This window comes from Dryobates pubescens, chromosome 2 (genome assembly GCF_014839835.1).
Source record: "Dryobates pubescens isolate bDryPub1 chromosome 2, bDryPub1.pri, whole genome shotgun sequence".
Taxonomy (NCBI): Eukaryota; Metazoa; Chordata; class Aves; order Piciformes; family Picidae; genus Dryobates; species Dryobates pubescens.
Genome location: NC_071613.1, coordinates 28076463 through 28096202, shown reverse-complemented (window position 1 = coordinate 28096202; position 19740 = coordinate 28076463). Strand labels below are relative to the sequence as shown.

Here is a 19740-nt window from a genome sequence, read left to right as displayed (position 1 = left end):
CCTCTTGCCCAGCATGATTCATTGAAATGTTCAAGCGGTGATGAGGTCAGGAGTCACATAAACTGGAAGCTGTTTCTTGAGTCACCATCTTCTGTCTGCACACAGGGTAATTGATAGCTCACGTGCTTGCAACAAATGAAAGAGCATAGCATGCAAATATGCCCACTCTATGACATATGTGGGAAGCAAGAGGAGGAGAGTGTTAACTTTAGTAAAAAATCAATTATCTGCCATTTTTGTTCCAATCCAGATGTCATTCACTGCATTAGATAGTCTGAGACAGCACCTTGGAAATTGGCAGCCAGTTCCAGACGGAGAGGGAGGTAAATGTGTGAACAAAACCCAGCCCAGGTTATCAAGTAAAACCCTGAGCCAACGGGGGTTCTTGGATATTGAATAGCTGGCACTTTTCTTCGTTTAAAGAAGAAAAATAGCCTTTGTTTTACAGGTGAAGGGAAGTACTTTGAGAGAAGTCTGTTGTAGATCATGACAAAATCTGGCAAGCAAAGCCAGTCTCAGCAGGATTTCACAGTTGAAAATCTATGCGAATGGCTTTTTGCTCGGATCTAGGTGTTAGCGCACTGTTGTACATACTTGTGTGTCACTAGGTTTTGGTCTCACATTTAGCTTTCTTATTGTGAATTTTGTCTCAACCTTAGATGCCATGCTTTAAAGAAAAGGAATACTTGTTTACTGAGAACTGAGATGTCTTTAGTACAAAAAGAATGTGCTTTTAGAAGCATGGTATGGTCACAGCTTTTTCTTTTGTTTTGCTTTCTTAAAGAGACAATAGCGATATGCTCTTGAACTGAAAGCAACCACCCAAAACAATAGCTGGGATAAAACAAGAAGAAGAAAGGACATGCTAACAGTCTGTCTTCCAAAGATCCTCAAACAGCTTTACCACTATACATTCAATGATGAAAAATTTCCAAAGTCAGTTAGAAGTTTAAGGATCCCAGTAGCTGCACTCAGCCTATGCAACTTTGCTGCATATACTGTTTCTCACTGGCTGACTCAACTTTTTGTAGTCCTTTAATTAGCTTTGTAGGGGTCTCTAAAGGCATCTAGGTTTCTCACTGAACTGGGAATTAGGCTGAATTTAGGCTGCCTGAATATACCCATGCTGGTTTTGAGCATTTTCTCTAAGGATCTCTTCACCATGTGGTGTACTGCAGCCCCCACTGGAATGGTAAGTGGAAGCAGCTTGGTAGTACAGGCCGTGCTGTGGTACTGACTGCACCATGCTCCATGGCAGAAGCAGATCCGTTTGACACTAAAGGGAATTGGGGGTGGAATCAATTAGTCAGTTGAAACTTAGTTGGGTTTACAACTTGATTTTTTAGGCCCAGATCCATGAGAGCACTTAAGTAGCTGCTTTACCTTGAATACATTTTGCTTTTCAATAGCAATCATTTACCTAGCTATCAGAGGCCTCTAGGAAACCTGGCCTTAACATGCATTTGTAAAGCATGGAGGAAGGATGGCAGACAGTCAGTGGTACTTAGAGAAATTTCGCTTTTTCATTCCCTGTGCTTTCTGTGGTTTAAATAATGCCTCCTTAATGTTGCCTAAATGCAATGCTTTTTGTTAAATACCCTGTAAATAATAGCAAGAAAGGTTATTTTGTGAATACTCTGACTTTTTCTTTGAAGAGACTTGTTACTGATCTCAACTTGGAGTCTCTTTAGTATTATTGAGAGGAATAACAACCTTAATGTCATTTGGACTTGATTTCTTTGTGTGAAAGGCTGACAGCATTCCTTTCTTTCTCATCATGAAACATCTGAAGAAAGCTCAGTTATTGAGAGATTACTGCAGTGGTCCTTGGTCTTACAGAGATTTCATCAGAAACATTTTGGTTTTACTGGACAATGGAAGATGTTCAGCTGTCCATTATTACACTTCTTTGTACACAGTCTAAAAATATAAATGGAAGTTATAATTACATCTGTAATTCTGAGTCCCAGCTGAAATCACTTTAATCCCAATGTGGAGGGGGGAAAAAATCAATACAGAACCCTTAGCCATGGTCTTTTCCTCCTTAGAGATTCCACTTTCAGTTGTACTAGTTTATACCACCAGTTTTATGTTTTCCAAGGGACTTCAGTATACAGGGACCATTTTGCATCCTCAGAATGGCATTGCTACTTTGTGCCATTCTGACTTGGAAACTCAAATGTTCTTGCTGAGAACTCATTTACATTGTAGCTTCTTGATATGATATGAAATGTCTCCCTTTTGGTTTTGACCATTAAAAGAAAGAGGGGCATTTGAAAATTGTGAAGTTCTTTTGAAGGCAGTCCCATTTTACTGGAAGTGTAATTACACATATTTTTGTTAAAGAGGAACCCATGTGCTGTGGTTTAACCTCAGCCAGCATCTAGGAGTTCCCTCACTCCTTTTCCCCAATCTTCTCTGTGCTGGGATGGGAAGGAGGATAGAAGCCAAGTAAAACTTGGGGGATTGATGCAAGAACAGTGTAATTATTGAAATAAAAGTAAAATTTAATAATAAATAGGGATAATAGTAATTGTCATGAAAAACTAAGATTAAAAAAAGAGAGTCAAATAAAACCCAAGAAAGACAAGTGACGCACAGTACAGTTGCTCACCACCCGCTGCCCAATGTTCAGCCAGTCCTGAAGCAGTGATCTGCCCATCCTGACCAACTCTCCCCAGCTGATATATTGGGCAGGATGTCATATGGTATGAAATATTCCTTTGGCTAGTTTGAGGAGCTGTCCTGGCTGAGCCCCCTTCAAATTTCCTGTGCCACTCCAGCCTTCTTGCTGGCAGGGCATGAGAAGCTCAAAAAGCTTTTATTTAGGATAAAATGCTACTTAGCAACAACCAAAAACATCAGTGTATTATCAAAATTATTCTCTCACTAAATCTAAAACACAGCGCTGTACCAGCTACTAGAAAGAAAACTAACGCTATCTCAGCCGAAACCCGGACACCAAGTCAGCATTAAAGATTTAACACTGAGGTTGGGAAAATATGTCTGTCTCTCTAATAGACTGTGCTTTTTTCCTGACGGATTCCAATACTAGGTCTGTCAAGGTTAAATATCATCATTGTTGGGGATTTTTATATCAACATCCATAAGTACAGATAAGCCATTGAGGGTTTTGTGTTTCCAAAACCTGCGCTTTTCTGCAAACCTGGACTTAGACTAATAGTTGAGTATGCATACTATTAATTGTTTGCTAATTACAGCTTCCTCTGGTTCTGCTAATAGTCAAAGGCATGATGCTGCAACTTAGGGCACACTCTACATTTCCCTAGTTGTCATGCTATTAATAATCATAGATGTAACATCCATGTAGCGGAGGTGTGCTATTCAACTGGTGGAAGGTCCTGCTTCTTAGTAATTACATATATGCACCCTTCTCTAGATCCTGAGTACTCAAAAAGTAAAAGAATAATTTAACTGTATTTTGATCAGTCTTTTCTCTGAATACCTGAAAGACACAATCGAAAAGGAATGTTTCCATGTGGAGTGAGGCATTTCAGCAACTCACATCTAGTTCTATAGCTATTTATTTGCTGTCTAACTCTGTCAAGCCTTAACTTCCTGACTACATTCCAGGATACAGATGTCTTATTCTCTCCCTGCCCTCTCCTCCCCTTTCAGATATCACTCTTCTCTACAGGAGCCTAGTCCAAAGCTCATTGAAATGCTTCCATCCAGAGTCTTTGGCTGAGGACAGATGAGTAGAGCACAAAGTTTCTCATCACATCAAGTTATTCCCTATTCTCAGTCTGTTTTTTAGGCAGAGCACAGACCCCTTTCCATCTTTGTTTCCCTCTGCAAAGTATCCTGATGGGTTTTTTATGAACATGCCACTTCAAGTCTGTCACACTGAACAATCTGAAAATACTTAGAATGGCATTGCAGTAGTGACCTTTATTGTTCATTAGTGAGTCAGCAGCCTCACTTACTGTGGCTTTAAATGAGCTATATAAACTGGTTGTTATTTTCAATTATCATTCCCTTGATTTGAACATGCTAGAGCAAAGATAATTGTTTGATTGATTCATTATGTAAAAGATTGTTTCAAGTTAGAGGATGTTTTTATTTAATTATTCCACCACCACCTCCCCCAGCCAAAATGAGACATGCTGTCTGGAATCTTAGCCAGGTTCTTACCAGGTTCAGATTGGGAAGTGCTGTTGCTGCTCTCTTTCTGCCTGATGGCATATAGTAGCCTTCTTGAATGGAGTAGTGGTGCCTCTCTGATTGTGGTGGTGTTCATCATAATCTAAGATGAAGCTACTGACAGCATCATGTCTTGCACGTAAGTCTCTACTACACATGACAGTCTTTGACACATGATGTATATATGTGTTCAAAAGAAATTAAGGTCTATATACCTGGTGGTGGTGTCCAAAGCCTCTCTATCTCGATATTGGCATGCCATTATCTTCCAAGTGCTTCATTGTCACCTCTGTAAGATATCAGTAATTCCCAGCTGTTGGCATTGCTTTCCCATTGCTCAAGGATGCAGTGTTTTGTTATGTCTTTAAAGCAATTTTTTTTCTGTCTTCTCCTGTGTTCCCTCTTCTAGCTTCAGCATCCTGATGTCTTCTGTTCTAGGTACAAAACTAAGCTAATGTAACTGTACTTGCTTTCTCTAGAAGGTTGCCATGCTCCAAGAATTTGCTGTTGAAATTTTTATCTTGTCATCTGGCATGCAACATGGTGTGCAGATAGTATAGAAGAAATTTGTTTAGAAGCTACTTATCTTCTTTATTACAAGTGCTGTGGGGGAATGCACATAAGTCTGGGATATTGATGATTTCACCAGATCAAGAGCGAAGCACACGAAGGACCATGACAGTAAATCCTGCTGAATGTATGGTGCTGCCCCAGACCAAAAATGCCTGGAAGAAAATCACATAGACAGATGATGTCTTGTGTCATCTTGGACTCCTTGCAGGCATTGCCACATCTGGTGCTGCTGGGGAAGACAGTAAAGCTAGGCCATGAGGGCAAAGTGGCAAAAAAACAATAGGAGCCATGGGCTCCAGGAAACAAAGCCTGGATAAATGCAGAGAGAGTAGCAAGGGATCTTGCATTGTTGTCACATCCTCCCATCTTCAGCCTGTGGTCTAGTATCATTTCCATTGAATTCCAGAGTTTCTTTTCTTAAGTAAACAAAGTTGAGTAAATGAAAAGGGGAAGACCTGAGCACAGAAGGTGCATGAAAGTCAGCAGTTACATCTATTTGGTTATCTCCATCTGTGAATGGACCACATAGCTTCTATACATCTAAAAGCATTCAAGTTGGTGCCATATATATATATATATATATATATATATATATATGTAAAACCTCTATCTATGCCTGTAAGGCTGGGTTACAGCAGCTGGGAGCTGTGTTGTGCATTTCCTCTCTCAAAGCAGCATTACAGTGATCTATTTAGTAACGATGGGGGGGGTGTGTGTGCGTGTGCCCTGCTATTCTGCAGGGCATGTTGAGGGGGTGCTTGAGGAACCAAGCAGATTCATGGCTCCAGAATCTGCTTCTGCTACCAGAATCTGGTGTGCTAAACCCTCCTCATCTAAGCAAGTCAACAGTCTGCCCAGGCTGCCACCTCAGAGAATGTCAGGGACTTTGTAAATAGAGGAAACAATTGAATGATAAGTTCACACTTCAGCACACTGCTTAACAACCTGGTAACTGTTAATTACATACAGTATTTTTAAATGCAGCAACAGGGAGATAACTCATGCAGAGACAAAGCACAGATACTTGGCCTCACAACCAAAGGTTAACCTCTTACTGCCCACGTCCCTAAAGAGTCCTGGGACTCAGCCCCGCAACTTGCAGGCCCCTGCTTGGAAAGAGCAACCTGTGTGGTGGTGGGCAGGAAATGCAGGGTGGTTAAACAAGGGTTGTCTCAACCACAGGCAGCAGGTAAAGCCTGTCCAGTCATCAGTTGCTCTGGTTGCTGCAGCTGCACTGATGTTCGTGTAATTGTAGAAGCTCTTAAGGAAGAAGCCAGCATAAACACAGCTGGAGTGGGCTGCAGTCGCAAGGCACTCGCGGCCGTCTGCAAGTCACAGCAGCTGCAGTCAGTGCTACTGGTCAGTGGGTACCGGGTGGGATGTTTCCGTCTCTCCTAACCCGGTGGGATTGGGGGAGGGTTTGACCCTTGTTATTTAAATCTCAATTTAAGGACATCTGCTGTCAGAGCACCAGAAAAGTTTGTGACTTAATGCAAGTCTAATTAACTGATTTGCCTATCCAAATCTGGAGATTTACACACTTCTGTAGAGGCAGCTGTAAAGTTACAACTTGAGCTGTTCATCATGCCCTGAGCCTTTAGATCTCAATTACTAAAGGTGATGTTTAATGGCTGGCTGGAAAAAAGAATGGTTACCAGAGTGTTAATGGAGTGCAGCAAGCCAGGAAATCTATAATCTAATGCCTGTATAGAAATGAATGTTTCTAACAAAAGAAAATATGGTGGGGGAAGGCTGTACTTACAGGCTATTTGTACTGTTTAGGAGCAAATCAGTACATGAGCAGCAGAGGGACAAAAGGGGCTGAAACACTTCATGAAGAAGGAAATAAGAGCTGTTTGTTTTAAAGGTACCTTTCACCCCGTAAAAACAGACATCACTCTGGATCTTGATTGGATCTTGTTGCAAAGGGGGAGAAAACAGGGAGCAGCACATCCCAGTGAGTTTAACAGAATGCCTGGGCCCAGAAAGAAATGAAATGGAGGAGGAAATAACCAGCTACAATAATTTTCAAAGACTATTTTCTTTTTTTATTGAAGTATGTTTTTACTACCTAGTTTGTGCCATCAGAGGCAGAATTGACAGCCATGCTTCATCATGGCAATGGGAGAAAATGCTGCAAGGAATGCTTTATATTAAATGAGAGATACAAAAAAAAAAAGCCTAAAAGCTTGATAATAACATTAATAACCCCTTCTTACAGGTTTTTACGAGCTCACTAAAGATCAGACAGCGTGTTAAAATCCCAGCGGCTGAATAGTAAAGACCTGGGCCCAGGCTATTATTACTTAGGAAGATTCTTTTAATGATTTCTGTTATTGGAATCATCATGCTTTAAATTAATTTCTCACGAAAAATGAGAACAGGATGGAACTGGGGTTTGTGTGTCTTCAAAAGCACTTTACAAAAATGGTGTGGAGGGCAGTAGTGCTGTGAGCATATAGGTGAGAAGAGGAGGAGGCGTCCTTGCTTGGGAGGAGCTCTCCCAAGTGGTCCGAGTGGTGTGTTTCCATCTGAAGAGGGATTTTGACTTATGTGATAGAATATATTTTAAATCAAATTAAAAGCTTCTGGAGCACCACAGGATGTTTAATTTTTACCGTGATAGCCTCCAGAAAAGCAGAGATATGCAGTAGAGGTTAGAGTGAAGCAGAGACCTGCATAGTATTTCTGGCTTTTGTGTTGCTGCTGTGCTTGGGGTCAGCGTTGGGGTCTCACCTCTCCCCATCTCTCTCCCTTCCCATTGATTGCCTGCCCTTGAGGGAAATAGCTAGCAGGGATAACAGGGTGCCCCTGTCCATTACTGTACAGTAATGCAGTACCAAATCTTAGTGTAAGGGAAAATTCACTTTAGCATCTCACCACATTCAGTACTTCCTTGTGTTAGTTTGAGTCTGCACTGAGATGCAAAATTCAGAGAAGAAACCTAAACATTTTCTTCTCTTGCTGGTTTAAGATGCCTAAATTGTTTAAAAAGAAGTTTTCTCCCCTCTTTAAAACAAAAGACCAAAGGGACCTTAAAATCTCAGCCAGGTCTCTCCCCAACAGAGCATGGGGGTTCCTGAGCAACAGGCATGACTTCTTAGCATTGAGAATAGGTTACCAGTGCCAAGAGGTTAATGACTCACATGGTATTATGTTGTGTTGAATAATGAGTAACATTTGAAATGACATGTTATATTGACTCACTACTTAAAGTACCAATCTACTTAAGATCCCTTTAAGCTTGAAGAGATCACAGAATAGCAATGTCTTGTTCAATAGGTGCTGCTTTATTTTATGCCTCCTGGTAGAAGAGATGTACCATGCCTGGGAGCATATGAACCAAACAAGTGAGGAATTGAGTAGGAAGGATTATTGAACAAGTTGTTTTGAATGCTTATTGGGCATTTATAGAGCACTGGCTAGCATATTTGGGATTATGTTGCTATTGATTTGAGGATTTGAATCCTGGTTATCACAGTTCCTGTATTTGTAAGTTGGATTTAGGGAAGGAAAGAAAGGAGAGCTTTGCCTGCAGGATGGGATTATCAGAAATTGTTGTGAGATCTGCTGTGGAAAATAAACTAATGCTGAAGTAAAGGAGCAACACAATGTTTTATGGCTTTGTTGCTGATAGGAGGGGATTTAATTAAATGGCACTCTAAATTCTGATGTTAACCAATCTGTGACATACTTTGCTCCATTAAGGACCGAGAACAATCAGTTTATTTATATGCAAAATAGACTCTTCATGCTGTCATAAGGAATCTTGTATGATCTTGTAGTAAAGTTTTAAACCTGTCAGACTACTGTTTTCCTGTCGTACAGTTGTATCTGTAGTTTTCTTACCTGCTTGGAAAGCTAGTATCTGACTAAACTTTATGCTTGGTTTTGGATGTAAAGATAAGTGGGACATCTAAGTGTCTCCAATTGCTATGAACTTCCCAGAGAGCGGCTGGGGCCCAGCATCTCTCAAAATGTGTTCCTCTGCAAACAGCAAAGAACTTGCTTCTCCAGCCACTTTTAAGGCAACTTCAACTAGAGGAAGATGAACATGCCTATGCACTTACATTCTGGGATCGTGGTGCTTTTGCTGTTTGTTTCTAAATCTTCCAAGCCATAACATTATAAAGAGAAAAACTATGCATGTAAGTTCAGGCCAGTCAAGGCTGCTGTTAAACTTTACAGAACTGAATGCAAGGAAAGAGAATCACACCTTCTTGCATTGCATCTGAAATGTACTCTTGCTCAAATTTCAGGTAAACTTGTACGGATCCCTCCATCTCTAAATCCAAAACAAATATGAATGCTTTAAAAAGAAGAGAGATTTTTCCGTTCTTTTTTTTTGCCCTCAGTAACACAGGTCATGAAGTGATCATTATTTTTATGGGTCTGCAAAGCCTATAGAAGTCAAAGCTATGTAATATACATTGCAGAGTGTTCTGTTAATCCAGTCCAACCGCAGTCGTGCCTGGCCCAGAGATGAGGGTCTGGTAACTGGAAACCTGACACTGAAAGAATTCCAAACACAGTCCTTAAACTAAAAACAGCTCTCTCCGCATGGCATGTGCTACATGAGAGCCAGGGATTGTATTCGTTTACGTTATCTGATTTTTTAGCCTTGTATTGTTGATAAAAGAGCGGGAGAAGAAAGCACCTCCACCAGCTCAGCCCATAAATAATGTGTGGTGTGTGTTTGAGGTTAGTGTGACACTGCTAGACATCTGCCGCCTTCTGAGAGGTACAAGCTTCTCTCACAGACAGCAGCCACTGAGCGCTTCCTTGTGTTGCAGATTCTTCCCAGCACTAAGATACCAAATTTTATTTTCAGTGTCTTTTTAAATGCAAAACCTCTCATTGGCTATGGGAAGTATTGTTACAGGAGAATTCTCACCTATTAGGATACAAAGATGGACTTTAATGAAGATCAGTCACGCAGTGATTTTTTTTGAAACCTCTTGAAACCTGCAGTGATTTTTAAAAAAAAAAATTCTTAAGTGATATGCACATTGGAGCAACAGAAGTTCTTAATGCTACGGACTACAAACAGCACTGCAGTGTCTTTAATGCTGTATCCGAAGAGATAGGGACTGCATGGTCTTTTCAGTCAGTTGTTTTCTGTGTATGTTGAGAAGTGCTTTATAGAGGTGCAGCGTAACGTGTTTGTTACTATAAGATTGTTTGTCTAATTTAACTCTTACATCAGCTTCTCCTTTCTTTAAAAGTAGATCCTCCTGGCTAAGAACAAAGAGCATGCAATCATGATGCATACAGTAGAGATCTTCGGTGAGAATTTGGATGCAGATAAGGACCTTGTTGCTTTCTCCTGTTCTTTAATCACAGCCTAAACTGCTTGATGCCATCACCCAGAGTCTCTGTATGTCTTGCTTAGACATGAAAGAGACTGAAGCCAAATGCTGGCTTTCCATTTGCTACTTAGTCCGTGGCTGTCTTTGAAGTTTATTTCAAGAAGTACTCCTTGACAAAGTAAGAAGGCAGTTTTTCATCTGAGATTATGTCCCTTGCAAAATACTCCCTCAGCAGCAAGGAGACGGTGACGTAAGACAAGAGCATTCCCTTTGTTGCTTTTTACCAGGTACTATGAGGATGACCTCTGTGTTTCTCCCTATAGAAAAGAGACAAGAAAAACCCTTTGTCATGACAAAGTCCAAAGCCCCAACATGATAGGGCACAATGTGACTAGGCAGACTCACATTTTGCTTTCCTTTCCTTTCAGATAGCCCAAGCATGTGTCTTGTAGCTGCTGCTAAAGCTGACCTGCAAATGGGAGTTAACAATGAAACACAGTAAACATGAAATTAAATTAGTTTTTCCTGGTTGTTTTTTGAAGCATCAGATATTTAGAAAGCAAAAACTTCAATGACTAAATAACATTTTGGGTAAAAGAAGACTTTCTGAAGTATTCCTTTGGTTTAGTTTTAAAGAAACCCAGAAACTCTCAAAAATTCTGCAGCAAAGAGAAAATTTTAGGTTTGGATAAGGTATCTTTGTGCTCTTAAAGCTCAAAATAGATCACAGTTCTTACCTGGTGAGTCATTTAGAAGATAAACCAGTGGAGTTGGTAATCAGCTTATGAAATGATAAAGCAAAACATGTTTGCTATACCTGTTTGTATGATCTATAATTTCTCTGTAGGGAAAGGTGACATTTCACTTCCTCACAGTGAAATTAACATTTTAAGGAGCACCTTGCCCATGATATTTTTGGGGAGTACATTTTCACACCATCCTACCAGTTTCACTCCATTCTTGAACCTGGTATTTCTGCCTTCTTTCTTTCCACTGCTTCCTTCAGTAGCAGCATCTGCTTTTAGCTAGGCCTGCATCAGCAGCGCATCTTCCAGTGGGAGCCAGCAGAGCTAAGCAGTCAGCAAAAGCCCTTTTTGAGCGTGGAGATCAGTTTCTTCCCAGGATGTTGTGTCAGCTTCCCTGCATTCTGCCTGCCATTAATTTCACTGGACCTCCAGGTCAAACAACTGGCCAAAAATCTGGAAAACAGCTGATGGGCAGAGCAGCTCCTACTCAGCATGTCCTCTCAGAGAGCACGCTCCTGGCCTGGTCCTTTTGAGTGGCTGGACCTGTTTGACCCAATTTGTGGATTTTTGATCACTCCCCTGGGTCACTGATTTTCCACTTGAGGTTATTAGTTTGACCCCCAAACCATGGGTCACTTGGGAGGTGTGATATGGCCCTGTGAACTCTGAACTCATCAGGAGCCAAAAATAACAGTGAGGGAGGGAAGAAGAATTTCATTAGGGCCTCCTCAGAGGTGGCAATGTCTGCCAAGTGAAAAGGCAGGGGGTTGTTTTGCTTCTTGCAGCAACAAACATAGTGTCTACAAAGGGCTGCCAAGTAGAAAGTGTTTGGTTTGAGTTGTTATGACAATTTCTTTAAGGGTAAACAACACTATATACTTTTAAACCATGAGCTATCAAGTGAAAATGGTGTGGCTTCAGAAGAGCCCTGCTCTTCCTGCTGGGAACTGCCCCCAGTCTCCCAGACCTACTCTTAGTGGTGAGGATATTTCTACAGCTAGATCTTGGTATATGTAGGTGTTTCTTCTATCTTAAAAAGACTGACTTTCTGATGACTAGTTTGGGAGGGAAGGGCAGGTTTTTCCTGTAGTTTAAGAGTTGTCAGATGGAGGTTTATGTCAAGGAGGCCCCCTCAGTCTGGTTGGTTGCACTGTGAGCAGCTCCCTGAGAACAGACTTCACTAAGAACAGACTTCACCAAGCATGGATGGTAGGTGGGGAAGAATGAATCCTCAGGAAATAACTCAGCTTCAGCATGCAGTGCTGGTCATGAAACAAAAGAAAAGTATTGTTACTGCAGTGCATTTATTTGCACACATAACATCCACTGGGTTCACCAGGGAAAGTGAGTTGAGAAGTGCGGTGCAGCCACAAGGATATCTTTCAATAAATTTCCCCCTGATCACGCTGCCCAGGGCCAGGCTTTTGGGCAGTTACCAGAGCTCCTCAAGGTTTTACTCATGAGAGGGTTCTGGTAATCATTGTTTCAATCACTGCTTTTATTATTGCCAAGGCTGCTAAAAAGCTTTACATACCTTTGTCTTTCTGGGGCTTTTCTAAAGGAGCCATGTGAAGTGGATTCAAACCTTGTCTCCATGTACAACCTCTCCTCCCAGCTGCTAAGCCCTGACTCTGGGGAAGACAGGTGTTTCACCTTCAGAGAAGGGAAACTGGTGCTGAGAGTGAACAACTTGGATATTTCATTATTTTTTAAATCAACATTTTGCCCATCCTGCATGTTCCTCTCTGCAGTTTGTCTCCACAGCCAGGGACAGTGTTATCCGTATGTGAAATGATGGCAGATTTAGTTTTGTAGCGTAGGTAACAGCAATGATGTTGCATTCAAGCAGCATGGCTACATACCTCAGATGGCTGTGCTCATCTTCACTGCACAATCCTAAGTCAAAGCTGCCTGAATGTACTATGCTCTGCGCAGTCACAGCTTCTGTGGCAGCAGTGTCACACTGTCTCCTGGAACTGGACCAGAACTTTCCTGGAAACAACTCTTGACTGGATGGCAAAACACAGCCCTCTCTTTTCCTGCAATATTCAGACCTCCTTTGTGAGTTGCAGGATGAGCTGTCTGCTGAAGGCTCAGTAGATGATGCTCATGGCTCAGTCCTGTTCTCAACAGTCTTTTTGGTACCAGTTAATCCTGAACTTGTTATTTTAGAGTAAGTCAGTTTTGCAGTTAGAGCTTTGTCCAAAAGCTACCTGATTCTTCAGTGAATTCTAGATCAGGTTCCAAGCTTAGTCATTTTTTATATGATCCACAAGAATTTGCTTGATTATAGCTGCAGATGAGAACATCTGATAAAATCTAGTATACATGATTTTGAGTACTATCCTTACATTAAAAGGTGACAGGTTTAGGTTTGACATTTGTTCCCGCTGGTTTGCTGCTTGACACAAAGGAATTCCTACCATTACAGAAGCCTTTTATTATTGGAAGTGTGCTTTTGCACACAGAGGAATTGAAATCTGAGTGTGACAGGACTGACTAGTGAACAAGTCTTCATACAGAAATACACGGAGCAACTCCAGCCTGCTGCGGAAATTAGGCTTTGTTGCAAGGCATAGGTGTGTGAGCAGAGGCCAGCAGTTGCCTCAATCCATGCAGTTAAGAGTCCTTTTAGTATCTCAGAGGGTGGCTTCAGGCCCTTCAGCACTTTATCTGGACTGTCTCACTGCGAGGGGGGATGGGGGGAAGCTGGGAGTGCCTGTCTTTTATAATGTTCTGTTTTTAAAGCAAAAGGTCTCTGGGGAGCATAGGGTCCTAAAAGTCCAAGGCCTGGAATTCTTCCTTTTGCTCTTTCCATTTTAAACAGGAAACATTTGCACTAAGTTATTCCAGGGGGAGAATTGTAGGTTCATTTCAAGGCAGATAATGTTTGTTCATTGCCTATGTCCATGATTTACCCCATGGGCTTAAACGAGTACAGCAGAAAACCACATGTTTTGTTTTACTTCATGCAAAACAAGTTCCAGTGGAATCTGGGAGCCCAGATTAAGAAAAGGGGAGCATGTTTGTGAAATCTCTGTGTGAAACAAAAAGGAGGCATTGATGAATTGTGAACACCTGATCTGCATAGCAGAATGATAACTTTTTAAATAAATCGTCTTAAAGAATATTTAATCAGTTGATGAGTTCAGTCCCAAAGCCACAGAGCAGGTGTAACTGATTTATACTTTCAGCCCCTGTTTTGGGTCAAAACCCTGCTGTCTTCCTTCAGCTCTCACTCAGAGAGAAGCTTCCTCTGCAGTCAATGGGAGGTTTTGCCCAAAGTGCAAAGGTATTTGCAATCAGACTGGCAAAAACTCGTAATTGAGTTGAACTTTTGGGGATGCTCTGGTGACATGTCTGTGAGAACAATTATTTTTGCCATTTCAAAAGTATCAGAAGTTAAGATGTACTAGGGAAAAATATCAATGCTTCATTAGTGCAAATCATGGAATTAAGATGCAGAAAGCTACAGAGAGGACTCCATGGCACATCCTTAGGGATGACATGTTCACATGTTGCTTTTCACGTGAAGTGGAGCTTGTCAGATCCATACTGATGCAGACAAGTTACAAGGCTGTTGTAATATCAGCCCTTCTAGATCACAAGAGGTTTTTTTAAAACCTCATTGGCAGCTAGCCCATTAAACACAGGTATTGCAGCCTGACATCCCTAGTGTTTCTTCCAGGAGTTCCAATTTTTCCAACTATGGTGTTTGGAAAGTTTTACAGTCTGACATGTTAGGAGAAAAAATAGTGGGAAATGGCTTGGAAAGCATGAATATTTGTGCATGTAAAGCTTATGGGATTTGCAGACTTACAGACCCAACTCATCTGTTTATCCTCAGGCTAGATAAGATTCAGTCAAACATGCATTGTTTAAAGGAGCTTTGTTTCCATTATGGCAAATGGATCACAGGAGGCTGACTTTGGGAGCTGCAGGGCTCCAGTGCTCCCCCATTGTAAAAGGGCTGTGATGTGCGCTGGACCCTTCCTCCAGCGTCCTGGGTGTTACAAACTTTCCTAGCATGCAGGTGGGAGGCTTGTTATCCTTCAGTTCTTTTGATTCATCTGGACCTGTCATGCTTGAGGTGGCATTTCCTTTCCCAAAGTAAACATAGATTGTGAGTACAATAATGTGTCACTGAGCTAGTAGACTGCCTTTTTATGCGCTTTATCATGTTTTTCCTCCTCAGGCGTGGACCTGCAGAGCCACTGGAGTATTTAACAGGACCACGAGTAATATACAAAGGAAGAGATCTTCCCTACTATCAAGGAGGGCAGCCTGTTGTCCACCCATCTAAGGGGAACTACATCCATGCACCAGACACAAGAGTGGCAGAACTGAGGTACCCCCAGTACTACTCAGCCCAGCCCGTTGCAAACCAGCACAAAGGACCCCTCCGGCAGGATGTGCCACCCTCCCCTCCTCAGTCGCACCGTGCGCCAGCTTATAATGAAATCGCCCGACACCATGGAACCAGTCCAGACCGGTACCAGTACAGGCAACAGGATCCCAGGCAGAAGAACCCCATGACTGCAGCTGTATAGCCACACACTGGACATGCCAGCACAGCCTGGGAGTAATCCTGTCAGACATCATCGTTGTAGAATTGTTGCCAAATGTAACTGCCTGTAAGACCGGCACACAAGAGCAGTTCTTACTGAGCTGGGCTCAGCGTAGGTGCTTTCTAACAGGTGAACTAAAGCCACGTGAGGTACGATGTGTTTGAGTATGTGAGGTACCAGAAAGTTGGATACTTTTTAATTCCTTTTAAAAATAGAAAGTGGCTGCTGGAAATGAAGCACAACACTTAATGCACCTCAGGGCTATTTACCATATCCAGTTACACCTATACAGCACATAATTGTCTGTATGAGGGCTGTGGTGTCACCAGAGTTTACTTCAGAGTGCTGTTGCAGAGTCTGTAACTGAGAACGCAGCATAAAATACAGACTTTGTGCAGAGCTGGGGATCTTGTAATCCAGTATGTGATCAAGAGTTGACAAGGGATTGCCACAGAGGTGGCAACCACATTCCAGGCATGTTCAGACCAGCAGCTCTGGCTTTAAGGATGCTGCAGTTCCAGATTTGTAAACTAGCCTCCGTCTTCCTTTCTGTTTGGTGGTGGCAGCTGTCTTGTAGCCTGCAAAATGCAGTTTGTGTAGCAAGGTTCTCCTCTTACTGAACCTTCTGCATTTGGAATAAGGCAAAATTCTATCTGCCATGCTTGGGCAGGCTCTCATAGGACAAGGCAGTCACCTGAGCAATGTTTTTCTGTAGATCTGTGTTCATGTGCTTGTGAGCATTTCTTACTTACACAGTGTGCACTCTTTAAATGTAAACCCTGGAGATGGGATCCTCAGCTGCTGTAAGGAAGTGCTGCCCTGGGGGTTTCCATGGAGCCTGGCCTATAAGAAGTGTCTGAGGAGGTGACTGTAGGCATGGACTCCATAATTCCTATTAATTTACTCTATTGGTGCTGCCTTGGCTCCAAGCAGGACAGCCCCTTCCTAGCCCACTCTGGCTGGGGTCCCAGTGAAGTACCTGCCAGTGGCATGCCCTGCTCTCATGTGAAGGCACCTGTTGGCAGGGTGCTGAGTCAAGCTCAGCCTTGGGCAGCACCATGCTGGTGCCAAGTGCCAAACTACTCAAGTTCCTTCAGTCAGAGGCTATTAGGCCAGCAGGGAAAGGGGCTTTTCAACAGCAAGGGGTTGAGGGAAAAGGCAAGGAAAGCAACAGAGAGGGCTTTAGAACCCAGAGGCCCAGGAGGAATAGGAAATAATTGTCATTTTATAGCAAGATACTTGTATAGTGCATAGGAAGAGAGAAGATGTGGGTGGGGAGAAGGGCCCAGCAGCAGGGCAGAGCTGTGGGAGAACAGGGCAGTGGGTTACATGCCCAGCTCTTTGCCCTGCACAGCCTGAGCTTGCTGTGCAGCCAGTCAGCCTGGAAGGAGGTCAGAAATGCATGTCCCCAGCCACAGGACCTGTTCTACCCAGCCCAGTGGGGCTGCGAGTGCCAAATCCTTGTCTTCAGGATTTTGTCACAGGGAAATCATACAGTCTTAACACTTAGAAATACATTTTATGAAGTTTCCAAGTGTCCTTAATTCCTCAACTTCTGCCTTTTGTTAGTGTTATGAAGCCATTTGGGCTCTTCTCCTTATCGGGGAGAGACTGTGATCTGGCCAAGGATTCAGCACAAGGATTTCTTTGATATCTTTTTGACACCTTTGGTATGCCACAGATTAAATCACAAAGGTCACTTCCCAGGTATTAAATGTCACTGGGAAGGTTTGTACTGTTAGAAACACATCTCTGTGGTAGACATCCCTGGGAAAAGGGCTTGTTACAGTAAGAGATCTATAAGGTGCAGGGCAGGGTGGGTCTTTGCTCAACTGCTTTCCAGGGGCCACTGCAAGCAGGTAATGGCCCTGAGGAGAAGCAGCATTTAGTCCCAGCCATCGTTCCTTCTGTGCTGCTAATGCAGATGAGACTAGCATAGCCCTGAGACAGAGGGGGCACTTGTGGTTTCCCAGCTGCCTGGCAGACTCTAGCATTTGCATTCACACTGATCTCTACCCACCAGCTGGACTGGGAAGCAGGCAAGAGGACACAGCTTTGGGGTGGTGGGGGAACATCTTCATGATTCAGATACATGGCTGGACTCCCTGGAGCAGGGGCAGATGCAGCTCTAAATCCAGTCAGGAGGAAGCATTGGTGGGAGGGATAGAGGGAGAGGAATGAAACCAATTATGAAGCAAGTGTGTTCGATTCTTGTTCCATTTCTTTCTGCCCTCTTCCCTAGTAATGTAGGAGGGGAAAACCTCTGGAGGGAGGGTTGGATGTAGAGCTGGATGTCTCTCAGTACCCTCCATAAATAAGGCACATTCCTCAAGGGAACTCTGCCTGTCGTGTACGTGCTGTACACAGCCTTGTACTTCTCTCAAAGAGTTTTGGATGCTGTACGGTACTCAGCCAGGACTTGGCAGCCACAGAGCAGCCACTGGTGTTCTGAAAGCCCGTTGAAAGTGAAGCAAAAACAAATTAAAATACTTTCCTTTCCCTCCTTGAAATATAACCCCTGTTACATTTGATCCAGCTGTAAAGAAACCAGTGTATTTGTGACAGTGGCTTTATCAAGCCAGGCCACAATTAAGAACAGCTCTGAATAAAAGCTACTGCCTTTATAAATCACTCTTGACTAACCTTTCAAATGGCATCACAGCACAGTGAACAGAACTTATTTAGAGTATTTCAAGAGCCAGGGCCAAATAAAATCTGGATGGAAACAGCTCCTGGGTTATTTATAGCCTTTGAAGGACCTGCACAATTGTCTCCCCGTAACCTGAATCTCTTCTTAAGAGCTCCCCTTGACCGTATCTGCTCCACTTCATTGAGGCAGACAAATCAAATGAACACCTTTTGAGCTGTTAATTTTAAATGATGCTTCTGCTGTTAGTACAGAGCTTCTTCAAAAAAGGAAAGAAAAAAGTGCAACAGGTATAATATATGGATGCATCCTACAGATGAGGACCAAGCTGGAGGAACAAGACCAAAAAGTATTACGGAGCATCTCGATAATCTCCGGTGCCATTGTTCTGGGAGAAAATTGCCATTTGCTGGTTTAATATCTGGTAGAGGTATGGTATTTTCAAAAGTATAATGTGTAACTACAGTATATATAGTCAGCTTCTCTGCAGTGTAAAATGTATGATTTTAGCACCATATTGTGGAAAAATATGTACCATGCAGAATTCACGAGGTGCTACAACTGACGGTTGAAAATACACACTTGTAAAATCCAAAAGAGCCGTTAAGTAACAAGTTGTTCTTTTCCCCATGTGTCCATATGTTTGGGAAAATTATGAGTCTGAAATGCTCTTGACACATAATTGCCTCACACTCCTTCATCCAAAATGTGCCAGTCCAGCAGCAGAGTTACTGACGTAGCGGGTGTGAAGGGAAAGCTTGGGTTTGCCACAGGAGCAGCGTGCATTAAGTGAACGTATGAACAGGAGTCAAGACAAGGAGAAGAGAGGCCCACTCTCATATGAAGCTGGAAGCTTTGATTTCCTGAGCTGGTAGCGTGAAGCCTGTGTTTCTGGCTCTGGCACAGGGCCAGCTGGGCCCAGTAGTTTAAAGATTAAGAGATAGAAAAAGAACCTGTGGATTTTCTGAGTGACCACCCACTAGTGAGCCATGATCTTGGCCTGCGAGCAGACATTACCACTGTGATATATTATGATGCAGAAGTCTCTAGGCACCCCTCCAATGCATAAAGAAGTACCAATTGCCCTTTGTGGAAACAAAAAGGGGAACTAAGCATTAAAACAAAACAAAACAAAAAAACAAAAAACAACCCACACCACCTAATAAGGCTTCTGCCTTGAAAAAGCTCATGCAGCCAATTCACTCCAGCTTCCTGATCTAGAAATAGCTTCACATGCTGCCTAATTTTTTTACAGATGAATTGTGCTACCTCCTCCACCCAGCCATCACAGATTTGTTTATCAAAGAGTTAGTGTTGTGTGAGTGAATCCTATGACTGCTCTGCTCTGCCAGGGCCACATCCTGACACTCTGCTCTGAGCAGAGGCTGCTTTGCACTTCCAAAAGGCCCTACACCTGTGCTTTCCAGCACAGTTGTTCTATAGAGTCTCTAAGCCTTATGTGCAAAATGGGAGGCACTATTCACTATCTCTGCGGCGAAGGGAAGGCTTTGTAAGATGCTGTTCTGTTATTGTGTGGGGGAGAGAGGTGTTTGTGATCCTGGCAATACCTCTGTGTTTAATTGAAATTTTAAAGTCGTGCGTGGTTGTTTTGAGGGAGAAATTCAACACACAATTCGAGAAGTTTTTTCTAGAACCACATCAAAGATTTTTGATCTTTTGTTACATATGGCTATATAAATTTTAACTGTTTTATTTTGCATTAAAATAAAGGC

General features: G+C 42.6%; 1 protein-coding gene across 1 annotated transcript in view; it reads left to right on the top strand.

Moving 5' to 3' along the window:
- The window catches only part of PARD3B (par-3 family cell polarity regulator beta), a 439781-nt gene extending 420041 nt beyond the window's left edge, over positions 1 to 19740 (top strand). Inside the window, exon 23 of the mRNA XM_054173397.1 lies at positions 14988 to 19740. Within this exon, the coding sequence (XP_054029372.1) occupies positions 14988 to 15342 (355 nt within the window). The 3' untranslated portion in view covers positions 15343 to 19740. The remainder of the gene's footprint in view (positions 1 to 14987) is intronic.